Here is an 11107-nt window from a genome sequence, read left to right on the forward strand (position 1 = left end):
GAGCCAACAGTGCCCTCCCACCCCAGGGGGCAGCTCTCCACACCCACATATTTCCCCCCCTTGGGGCAATGGGGTCTGAGCAGCCTCCACGGCCGTGAGCCGGCACTGGGCTGTGCTGGAACTCAAAGGGAGGCCAACTGGGCACTGTGCTTGGCCACTGGCCACCACAGGGGATCCGGTGCCAGCCCTGACCCTGCTGAGAGGCGCAGGGTGCACACAGACCATCTCCCACCTACTGGGAAGGGGAGTTAATGGGAGGGAGGCAAAGTCCTGATCTCCAGCAGATGTTTGCAGCCATGCAGAGTCCACAGCGATGCTCCTCTGCGCCACGTGTGAGCTCAGCCCCCGGCAGTGGGGCTGCCCCACTCACCAGCACCCTCTGCCCCAGGTCATCCTCTGCTTCTCCCCCGTGGGCTCCACCCTGCGAGTGAGGGCCAGGAGGTTCCCCGCTGTGGTCAACTGCACGGCCATTGACTGGTTCCACGAGTGGCCGGAGGACGCACTCGTGTCTGTCAGCAGCAGGTTCCTGGAGGAAACAGGAGACATCGAGGTGAGCTGGGACCCTGGGTGGGTGCACACCAGGTCTGGGGAAACTGGGCTGCTTTGGGGAATGACCTGCACCTCTGCTGCTCTCCTTGTTGCAACACACCCAGGATGGGGGTCTGACGTGACCTGGGGTGCTGGGGTAAGCTCACAGCCAGCTCCAGGGCCAGAGCCTGCAGCCCCAAACCTCTTCTCGTTTCCTGTGTGTCCTTAAAACACCATCACAAGTAACATCCTGGGAAGAGCAGCATTTCCCCAGTGCAGCCCAGGGGGGATCTGAGTCGGGAAACCAGAGGTGGGCGTAAGAACAAGCGTCATTAGTGCTGGGATCACTCACATTTCCCAGCCACGGGTTATGCTGTTTAATGGGAAGCAGGGCTTTGCCACCCGGTCTTTGCGCTGGATGTGGAACCACCCTGCGGGACGGCTCGGTTCCACCTCAGCACCGCCACCACGGCTCACTCTGTGCTCTGCCGCAGCCCGAGGTCAAGGTCTCCATCAGCCAGTTCATGTCCCACGTCCACATAAGCGTTAAGGAGATGTCCAAGACCTACCTGGCCATGGAGAGACGCTATAATTACACCACGCCAAAGACCTTCCTGGAGCAGATAAAGCTCTACCAAAACCTGCTGTCAAAAAAACGGAGCGAGCTCACCGCCAAGATCGAGAGGCTGGAGAAGGGGCTGACAAAGCTGCAGAGCACGACGTCGCAGGTGCCTGCCCACAGCATCATGCGTGATGTGGGGGGCGAGGGGAGGCACATCACCACAGAGTGGTCACGGTGGCCATGAAGTCCCCAAGCCGCACCAAGCCATGGCTGCAAGGCCAGGCAGAGCTCGGCAGGATCAACCCTCTGATCTGCTCCGTTTCTCCCCCCATCAAGGTGGATGATCTGAAAGCCAAGCTGGCGGTCCAGGAGGAAGAGCTGAAGCGGAAGAACGAGGACGCCGATAAACTTATCCACGTGGTGGGCGTTGAGACGGAGAAGGTCAGCAAGGAGAAAGCCATCGCTGATGAGGAGGAGCTGAAGGTCCAGGCCATCAACACAGTGAGTGACACTGAGCCGGTGCCCACCATGCCGGGGTCCAACATGGAACAAGGCAGCGTGAGCTCTGTCAGTTCCAGCCGCTCACCCCATCCTGTCCCTCACCTCCCCAGAACGTGGCCGAGAAGCAGCGAGCCTGCGAGACCGACCTGGCGAAAGCGGAGCCAGCGCTCATAGCTGCCCAGGAGGCCCTCAACACGCTCAACAAGGTGGGCGACCCCTTGGTGGGAAGCAGGTCCCCAGCTGGTGCCGGTGTCCCCACGCCGGGGTGATGCTCAGCAGCCCCGTGGTCCCTCCCCAGAACAACCTGACGGAGCTGAAGTCCTTCGGGTCCCCACCACAAGCGGTGGTGAATGTGACAGCAGCCGTGATGGTCCTGACGGCCCCCAAGGGCAAGATACCGAAGGACAAGAGCTGGAAGGCAGCAAAAGTCATGATGGGAAAAGTAGACACTTTCCTTGACTCCTTAAAGAAGTTTGACAAGGAGCACATTCCCGAGGCCTGTCTCAAGGCGTTTGAGTGAGTCCATGGCCGGTTCCTGTCCCCTTTCTGTCCCCATGCTGTGGGGCTACCCTGGGCAGGGGATCCAGGAGACCTTCACCCAGCGAGCACAGCAGGGTTTGAGGGGCAGGAGTGGGATCTGGGCATTTGCTCTGCTCTCCCACCATGACATCCAATGGCAGCCCAAGCCCCAGGAGGAGCGGGACGGGGCTGCTGGCGGCTGTGGCTCAGTGTTGTGGCACGGCGTGTCCTCCCATTCCAGGCCCTACCAGTCAGACCCCAGTTTTGATCCAGAATTCATAATGACCAAGTCAACGGCCGCCGGGGGCCTGTGCTCCTGGTGCCTGAACATCGTCCGCTTCTACGAGGTGTTCTGCGAGGTGGAGCCCAAAAGGCTGGCGCTGGAGGAGGCCAACGCCGAGCTGGCGGAGGCGCAAGAAAAACTCAGTCGCATTAAGAACAAAATTGCCGTAAGTGTGTGTCACCCCCCCCCAACCCACAGCCCCCAGCCACGGCCACTGTTTGCCTTGGCTGGCACCCACTGCAACGCCCTCAGCCACCAGCAATTCAGCTGGGGGTCAGGGCCAGAAGCCAAAAATGAGGGAGAAAGGTTCTTATAATTCATGTCACCTGGAGCCCGGGTGCAAGAGACGCGTTGTCACATCAGGGGCTGCACCAAAGCCCCCTGGGGTGGGCAGATCCCGGCAGCTGGGTGGTCACTGCTGACGTGTTGTCTTTTGAAGGACCTGAACGCCAACCTGGCAGCTCTCACTGCAGAGTTTGAGAAAGCTACAGCTGAAAAAATCAAATGTCAGCAGGAGGCGGACGCGACCAATCGAGTCATCACGCTGGCAAACAGGTACCGTGCAAACGCTGGTCCAGCAGCCCTGGGGCCATCTGCTGCTCCCTGGCACTGCTTGGTGACAATGACACGGGGGTCGTGGAAGCATCAGAGACCCCCATACCCTCACCAAATTAAAAAATCCCAAGAACTAATTGGGCCAGGAGTTTGGGGGGGGATGCAGCCGTGGAGCCGTGCGCCCCAGCTGAGGGCAGCCCGAGAACAGGGGGGTTAATTCCAAGGGTGTTTGGTGATGGCCATCCCAGGGCATCACAGCTGAGTTGTCCCCGTCCCACACAGCCCCAGGAGGAGTGGCACCGCAGCAGCCACCCTCTCTGATTCCCCCCAGGCTCATCGGGGGCCTGGCGTCCGAAAACGTGCGCTGGGCAGAGTCAGTGGAGATGCTGAAAGAGCAGGAGAAGACGGTGTGCGGAGATGTGCTGCTGGTCTCCGCCTTCGTGTCCTATGTCGGCTACTTCACCAAGAAGTACAGGGTGGAGCTGCTGGAGAAGCACTGGATCCCCTTCTTCGAAGGGCTGGCGGTGGGCGGCATCCTGTCCCAGGGAGTCCTTCCCCCGATGCTGCCAGCACCGAGGGGCTCCTACTCCTCTGCTGCCGGGTGACAACATCCCCTCCCCTACAGGTGCCCATACCCATCACCCCGGGGCTGGACCCCCTCAGCCTCCTCACCGATGCCGCCGACGTGGCTGCCTGGAGCAACCAGGGGCTGCCCAGCGACCGCATGTCCACCGAGAACGCCACCATCCTCTGCAACACCGAGCGGTGGCCCCTGATCGTGGACGCCCAACTCCAGGGCATCAAGTGGATCAAGAACAAATACGGGGAGGAGCTGCAGACCATCCGCCTGGGCCAGAGGAAGTGAGTTGGGGGCTGTGGGGTGTCTGCGGGCTCGGACTGGACCGGTGTCCCCCTCCCCTGACACCGGAGGGGCACGGGGTCTGTGGGGCAGGGCACCCACATCCCCCCATCAGACCTGGGGTACCCAATACCTCCGTGGGCTCTGCGGGGCCGGGGCTGGCAGGGTCCCCTCGGGGTGCAGTGGCTGGAGGGTGTTTGCCCGAGCTCGCCTGAGCTTGCCACGGCCCGAGCTCGCCCCACACATACCTCCCACCCCTCTCGGCCACAGCTACCTGGACACCATTGAGCGGGCGGTCTCCGAAGGACAGCCACTGCTGATTGAGGACATCGGGGAGACACTGGAACCGGTGCTGGACCATCTGCTGGGCAGGAACACCACCAAGAAGGGCAGGTCAGCACGCCCCGGTCTCTGGTCCGAGGAGCTCCACTGGCTCTGAGTGACCACTGCTGCCCTGAAACGCCGATTTATGCCCAGGGGAAGGATCAGGCACCTGGGGCCTGATCCTTCCCCTGGCTCCGGCCACATCCCCCAGTTTTCTCCAGTGTCACCCAGCAGGGACACTTGTAGTTGACATGGCTTCTTGGGCTGTTCTGGTCAGCAGAGCCCAGTCCATTGAGTGATTTAGGAGCACGTTCCCTGGTGCACCTGTGATAAGGTGTGATAAACTGGGAGGGTTTTCTTGGCACAGAAGCTGTTCTGGGGTGGGGCTTTTGCTGAGAACCCCCCGCCCCATCTCCCTGCCCCACACGGTGCTGCCAGCCCCACTGCTGGCCATGCTGCCTGACCCAGCCACCACCGACCTTCCTGGCTGTGTCCCTGGATCTGGCTATGCCTTTTCCCAACCAGAGAAATACATCTGGAGCAGCTGGGAACAGCACGTGGGTCAAGGGTTTGTCTGTGCTGAGTTACTGCCAAGTGTACAGAAATTAATTTGTTTAATTAACTGAACAGATACATTAAGATAGGAGATAAAGAAGTGGAATATCACCCACGCTTCCGCCTGATTCTGCACACCAAATATTTCAACCCTCACTACAAGCCAGAGGTGCAGGCTCAGTGCACCCTGATCAACTTCTTGGTGACCCGGGAAGGGCTGGAGGACCAGCTCCTAGCTGCTGTGGTGGCCAAAGAGCGGCCAGACCTGGAGACCCTGAAGGTAGGAACCCGGCTGCCGGCGAGGTGGCAGCAGAGTGGCCCCGATGGTGGCTTTTCTGCTGGGAGCAGTGAGGTCTCACCTCCCTGAACTGCTGCTGATGGAGAGCCCAGCAAGTCTGCATGGAGGCTCGGGGGTCCGCCGTTGCCCCGTGGAACCTGGCGCTGCCACCGATGGCTCGCTGTCCCCGGGAGGGCCATGTCCACCCGCCTCTTGCTTCAGCACATTGGTGACAGCATGAAACACTGGGTTGGGGTCTTAGAGACCCATTGCTCAGACCCATACCTCAGCACGCTGTCTGGGCTGCATTTGTAAAGGGAGAGTTTCTACTTAGTAGAAGACAAAGCCAGCGGCACCGCTAATGGTCCGCAGCTCATTGGGGAGCACCCAGTGTAAGTCATGATGTGGTCCCTCAACTGACGTGTCTCCGGGGGGGGGGTGTTGTAGGCAAACCTCACCAAGAGCCAGAATGAGTTCAAGATCAAGCTGAAGGAGCTGGAAGACTCCCTGCTTGCCCGGCTCTCTGCTGCCGGCGGGGATTTCCTGGGGGACACGGCGCTGGTGGAGAACCTGGAAACAACAAAACGCACGGCCATGGAAATCGAGGAAAAAGTAAGCGAGCTGCCCCGGCGCCGGTGCTGCAGGGAGTGGGAGGGCTCTCCTGGACCACGCTGGGCACCCAATGGGAGGATGGGTGCTGCTTCGGCATGTGCCAGGATGCTGGATAACACCTGCCTTTGTGTGCATCAAGGTGAAAGAAGCTAAAATCACTGAAGTTCAAATCAATGAGGCTAGAGAGAACTACAGGCCAGCGGCAGAGCGAGCGTCCCTGCTGTACTTCATCCTGAGTGACCTCAACAAGATCAACCCCATCTACCAGTTCTCTCTCAAGGTATTTGTGGAGCAAGGAGGGAATTGGTCTGTAGGGGCAAGACAGGGCTCGGGGGATCACAGAGACTCGGTGTTTCAACATCGATGCTGTTAAAACACCCGGAGCCCGGGTGCTGAGCTGCCCGCCCGGTTCCTCCTCAGGCCTTCAACGGGGTCTTCGAGAAAGCCATTCAGCGCACGACCCCCAGCGACGACACCAAGCAAAGGGTGATCAACCTGACGGATGAGATCACCTACTCGGTCTATATGTACACAGCACGGGGACTCTTCGAGAGAGACAAACTCATTTTCCTGGCCCAGGTCACCTTCCAGGTAACGCCTGCAAATGTCTGAGGCTTCTGTTGTACGATACTGTACCTGAATTTCTGTTGGTTTAGGCAGGTTGTTCTCTTACTTCTGTACTGCTGCTGGATGCTCAGTAGCTTCTGGCCCGGAGCAGCCCTCGTGCCGTGGCTGTGAGTGCTGGGCTGGTTGTGATGCTCCGCTCTCAACTCACCAGGTCCTGGCAATCAAGAAAGAAGTGAACCCGGTGGAGCTGGACTTTCTCCTGCGCTTCCCTTCCAAGGCTGGCATTACTTCCCCTGTGGACTTCCTGCAGCCCCAGGGCTGGGGCGGCATCAAGGTTGGTCCCCACGGTTGCCCACTGTGCCCAGGCGAGGCCAGCACAGCCCCCAGCGTGGCGGGTCTGGAGTCACCTGGGAGGGTCTGCAAAGCCCTGTTCCTGTGGGCAAGCAGAGCCCAGGAGTGATTTCGCCCTTCTCTGTGGGACCTGAAGGTGCTCTCAGACATGGAAGAGTTCAAGAACTTGGACAGTGACATCGAGGGCTCAGCAAAGCGATGGAAAAAGTTTGTGGAGTCCGAGGTGCCGGAGAAGGAGGTGTTCCCCAAGGAGTGGAAGAACAAGACGTCCCTGCAGAAGCTGTGCATGCTGCGGTGCATGCGGCCAGACAGGATGACCTATGCCATCAGGTGCGCCGGCATCCCCCCCATGTCACCGTGCCAGCTGCGCCCAGAGACCACCTTTGTTCCTAACCCACATTCTGGGTTTATTTTTTCCGTAGGAACTTTGTGGAAGAGAAGATGGGGAGCAAGTTTGTGGAAGGAAGAAGCATTGAACTCGCCAAGGTGTACAAGGAGAGCAGTCCCTCCTCGCCCATGTTCTTCATTCTCTCCCCTGGTGTTGACCCGCTGAAAGACGTAGAGGTCCTGGGTGAGCAGCTGCCCCTTTCTTGGCTGGCACCAGACCATGAGGGCTGGGCCAGTGAACGCCATTTCCTCCCCTCCCCAGGCAAAAAACTGAACTTCACCATCGACAACGGGAGGATCCACAACGTCTCACTGGGGCAGGGCCAGGAGGTTGTGGCAGAACAGGCCCTGGAGGCAGCAGCCACGCAGGGCCACTGGGTCATCCTGCAGGTGGGTGGGGGGCACTGGGACGCACTGCGGGGCACACAGCCCGGCTGGCAACTGGGCACACCAGGGCACACCGGGAAACAGAGAGGGGCCACAGAGTAGGCAACCAGCAATAGAGAGTGGAAGCCAAAAGCATGGGAGGGCATCCAAAGAGGATGGTGGCCCTGCAGTGGGGGCGCAGGGTTCCTCACGGTGCGCCCCACGTGAGGGCAGTGACACTGGCATCCCCAGCCCAAGTGGTGCCATGTTGTGCTGTGCCTGCTCTCTGTGGAGCCACAGCAGGAATTTGGGGGGGAAACACGTGATTCCCGGGGTTGTACTTCAGGCCAGGCAGTACCGTCGGGTCTCGTTGCAGAACATCCACCTGGTGGCCCGATGGCTGGGCACACTGGAGAAGATGGTGGAGCAGTACAGCCTGGGCAGCCACGAGGACTACAGGGTGTTCATGAGTGCCGAGCCGGCCCCCAGCCCCGACACGCACATCATCCCGCAGGGGCTGCTGGAAAACTCCATCAAAATCACCAACGAGCCGCCGACAGGCATGTACGCCAACCTGCACAAAGCCCTGGACCTCTTCACCCAGGTAGCCCCACCGTGGCCGCACCGGGCCCTTCCCACCGCTCCGGGTGGCCTCTCCCCGTCCTGAGGGTCTCCCCCACTGAGCATCTTTGGGGGCATCACTGCAGACACAGACACTGCACCGGGAACCAGCTCTTCCTCCCGCCCCACCAGGCACATCCTCCGGGGTGTGCCCAGAGCCCCAACTGTTGGGGTGTGATTTAGGGGTGACTAGAGCTGCTCCGGGGCTCCCGAATGGGTGCGGCACCACCCATGCCTTTCCCAGGGATGAAGGTCGAGCTGCTGCAGTTTGGTGCCACCAACGAGCCGCCTCGACTGTCAGCTGGGGGTGTATGGTGGGGGGGGGGGGGGGGATTCCTAATTTTTTTATAAACAAATGAGTGCAAAAACTAACCAACTAGCAAATCTTTAAAAGATAATTTTATGCTTTATTTTAATAAACAACCTTCAGTTCTCCTTCTCCATCATCTGTCCATGTTCCCCAACAGAGGGGCAGCCGATCACAATAGTGGCTCGTTCACGGGCAAACTCGCTTTCACTCTCGCTTTCACTCCCCGGCAGGACACGTTAGAGATGTGCAGCAAAGAAATCGAGTTCAAATGCATCCTGTTCGCTCTCTGTTACTTCCACGCGGTGGTGGCCGAGCGGCGCAAGTTTGGCACTCAGGGCTGGAACAGACCTTACCCCTTCAACAACGGGGACCTGACCATATCCATTAACGTCCTCTACAACTACCTGGAGGCCAACCCCAAGGTAAGGGACTTTGGAAAGGACCATACCTCAGCACAACACACACTGTGACAGTCAACCTTCTTTAAAAAATTTATCCCTTTCCTGCACAAATACATTTTTTTGGGGAAACACAGCGTTACCAGCGGCTCTTCCCTCCTCCCCGGGAGCTGCACGCTCTGGTGGGTGAAGGTGCCGAGTCCTCCGTCCTGAGCTGGGTGGAAAGTGGGTGTTTCGTACCCTGTTTCGGGTTTTGGTTTTAAATTACTTTCCACCCAAAAGGCAAAGCCTGCCCTGAGAATGAAGGTGCGATGAGTAGGACTTGAGGTCCCCCCCTCAGAAGAGTCCTGCTTTCCCCCGGTTCACCCTAATGAAGAGGGGGTGTCGGGGGCTCAATGGCTGTGTCCACAGGGTGAAACCTGTGGGCAAACACAAGACACACGTGGGACAAGGTCCCCGTCTTGCTCCCCTCGCTCTGTCACCGAGGCTCCGCGGGTCCAGGCTCTGTCCCCTCCCCGGACGCTGGGACAGACTATCCCAGGAGCAATCGCTCCGTGACCCTGCAGTCACCTGTGGCCTCCCCAGGCTGTGGGGAGCTCTCGGGAGCCCACAGCCATCCCCCTCACGGTGACCCCCCTCCTTGTAGGTGCCATGGGACGACCTGCGGTACCTCTTTGGTGAGATCATGTACGGGGGGCACATCACAGACGACTGGGACCGGCGGCTCTGCCGGACGTACCTGAGCGAGTACGTGCGCCCCGAGATGCTGGAGGGGGAACTGTACCTGGCCCCGGGGTTTCTCATCCCCCCCAGCCTGGATTACAAGGTAAGAGAAATTAAAGTTGCAATTTGCTGTGAAAAAGCACCGGTCTGGATAAATGCACAGCAGTCAGAGTTAACTGATGTTAACCAAGGGGGAATGTAGGGAGGGGAAAAAAAAAAAAAAAAAAAGGTTCAATCCCATGGAAATATGCAGAATCGTTACAAAAATAATTCCTGTGGCTGGGGCGTTAAGGGAAAAACTTAGGTAAGGCCCGAGTAAAAAGCAGTGTTGAGTAAACCAGGCCAGGGAGCTGAGGCAGCACCACCAGAAAGCGATGACGTATTTTGAAGGCTGAAGTGAAACTCCCTCCTTTGGCCGTATCTGCTCAACTAACGCCAGCGCCTGCCCCGTGCCCAGGGCTACCACGAGTACGTCGATGACAACCTGCCCCCGGAGAGCCCCTACCTCTACGGCCTCCACCCCAACGCCGAAATCGGCTTCCTGACCGTCACTTCGGATAGGCTTTTCCGGACAGTTTTGGAAATGCAGCCCAAAGAATCGGATGCTGGAGGAGGCTCAGGCGTCTCCCGAGAGGAAAAGGCAAGTTTTACACTACACAATGACGATTGAGGGGCCAGGAGGGGACCAGGAGGGGAGGACACAAACGGGCCACGGGCACTTGTCCGTCCCTGTCCCTATCCTTGTCCCCTCTGCAGCGCTGGCCCTTTTCTGCTCTGGCATCAGCCTAGACCCCGGGCAGGCAGAAGGCCATAAGCTGCTCTGGTCCAGCATCTCCGAGGAACCCAAAGGGCACAGGGAGGGGCAGAAACGCTGCCCCAGCCCCTGCTTTGTGTTGGCTCCGTTTGAGCAGTCAGCTGTGGTCAGGACGCTTAATCTTGGATGGGCCAGAGATGCAAAATGTGGCTCGTGTCCTGTGTCCTCAGCATGCGGAGCAGGGTAGTAATTGCGATTCATGATGACAACCACTAAAATACAGTTTTGCTGTTTTTTTTTTTAAAAAAAAAAAAAAAGTCTTCCTCCTGACTCCCTGGATTTTACACTTTAATTTCACAGTGGCTTCAGCTCTTACCTTCCTGGCTACCAAAGAAAGAGACGCAGCTTTTTAAGATCCCAGAGCAGTTAGTAAAAGAATGGAGTATTAGAGGAAGAAACACATGAAAACACTAAAGCAGAAAAAGAAAAATATTACGAAGTTAATTAACTGTTAACTTGCAGCATTTTTCCTTCGATAAGTGCAGTTTTATGGCATATTCTTTCCAGGTGAAGTCAGTCCTAGACGAGATCATTGAGAAGCTGCCGGAGCCATTCAACATGGCAGAGATCATGGCAAAAGCAGCCGAGAAGACCCCCTACGTTGTAGTTGCCTTCCAGGAATGTGAAAGGATGAACATCCTGACCCATGAAATCAGGCGCTCCCTGAAAGAACTAGACTTGGGACTAAAGGTGTGCCTTAAGCAGCTGCCCAGAAAGGACCAGATATTTCTATCAGTCTCGCTTTCTGCAGGTACAACCGCCCAGACTGTTCTCTTTCTCACAGGGAGAGCTAACGATCACCTCAGACATGGAAGACCTGGGGAACGCTCTCTTCTATGACAGTGTCCCGGAGTCCTGGACGCGCTATGCCTACCCCTCCCTGCTGAGCCTGGGAGCCTGGTACGCAGACCTGCTCCTGCGCATCCGGGTGAGCACAGTCCCTGAAAGGCAGAGCTTGGGCAGGCAGCGGGTACCATGGGAGACCAGGAACCACC

The 11107-nt window shown here is 58.2% G+C and overlaps 1 protein-coding gene across 1 annotated transcript in view; it reads left to right on the forward strand.

Annotated features, from left to right (window-relative positions):
• The window catches only part of DNAH17 (dynein axonemal heavy chain 17), a 34273-nt gene that overhangs the window by 21359 nt on the left and 1807 nt on the right, over window positions 1–11107 (forward strand). Inside the window, exons 55-78 of the mRNA XM_074160099.1 lie at window positions 389–550; window positions 1023–1256; window positions 1427–1591; window positions 1702–1797; window positions 1890–2107; window positions 2352–2559; window positions 2833–2948; window positions 3280–3472; window positions 3574–3809; window positions 4078–4200; window positions 4762–4966; window positions 5411–5575; window positions 5715–5855; window positions 5996–6166; window positions 6354–6476; window positions 6630–6823; window positions 6916–7064; window positions 7143–7270; window positions 7623–7850; window positions 8408–8599; window positions 9222–9401; window positions 9756–9938; window positions 10620–10802; window positions 10897–11040. Of these exons, the coding sequence (XP_074016200.1) occupies window positions 389–550; window positions 1023–1256; window positions 1427–1591; window positions 1702–1797; window positions 1890–2107; window positions 2352–2559; window positions 2833–2948; window positions 3280–3472; window positions 3574–3809; window positions 4078–4200; window positions 4762–4966; window positions 5411–5575; window positions 5715–5855; window positions 5996–6166; window positions 6354–6476; window positions 6630–6823; window positions 6916–7064; window positions 7143–7270; window positions 7623–7850; window positions 8408–8599; window positions 9222–9401; window positions 9756–9938; window positions 10620–10802; window positions 10897–11040 (4137 nt within the window). The remainder of the gene's footprint in view (window positions 1–388; window positions 551–1022; window positions 1257–1426; window positions 1592–1701; window positions 1798–1889; window positions 2108–2351; window positions 2560–2832; window positions 2949–3279; window positions 3473–3573; window positions 3810–4077; window positions 4201–4761; window positions 4967–5410; window positions 5576–5714; window positions 5856–5995; window positions 6167–6353; window positions 6477–6629; window positions 6824–6915; window positions 7065–7142; window positions 7271–7622; window positions 7851–8407; window positions 8600–9221; window positions 9402–9755; window positions 9939–10619; window positions 10803–10896; window positions 11041–11107) is intronic.

Source organism: Numenius arquata, chromosome 17, assembly GCF_964106895.1.
Source record: "Numenius arquata chromosome 17, bNumArq3.hap1.1, whole genome shotgun sequence".
NCBI classification, from domain to species: Eukaryota; Metazoa; Chordata; class Aves; order Charadriiformes; family Scolopacidae; genus Numenius; species Numenius arquata.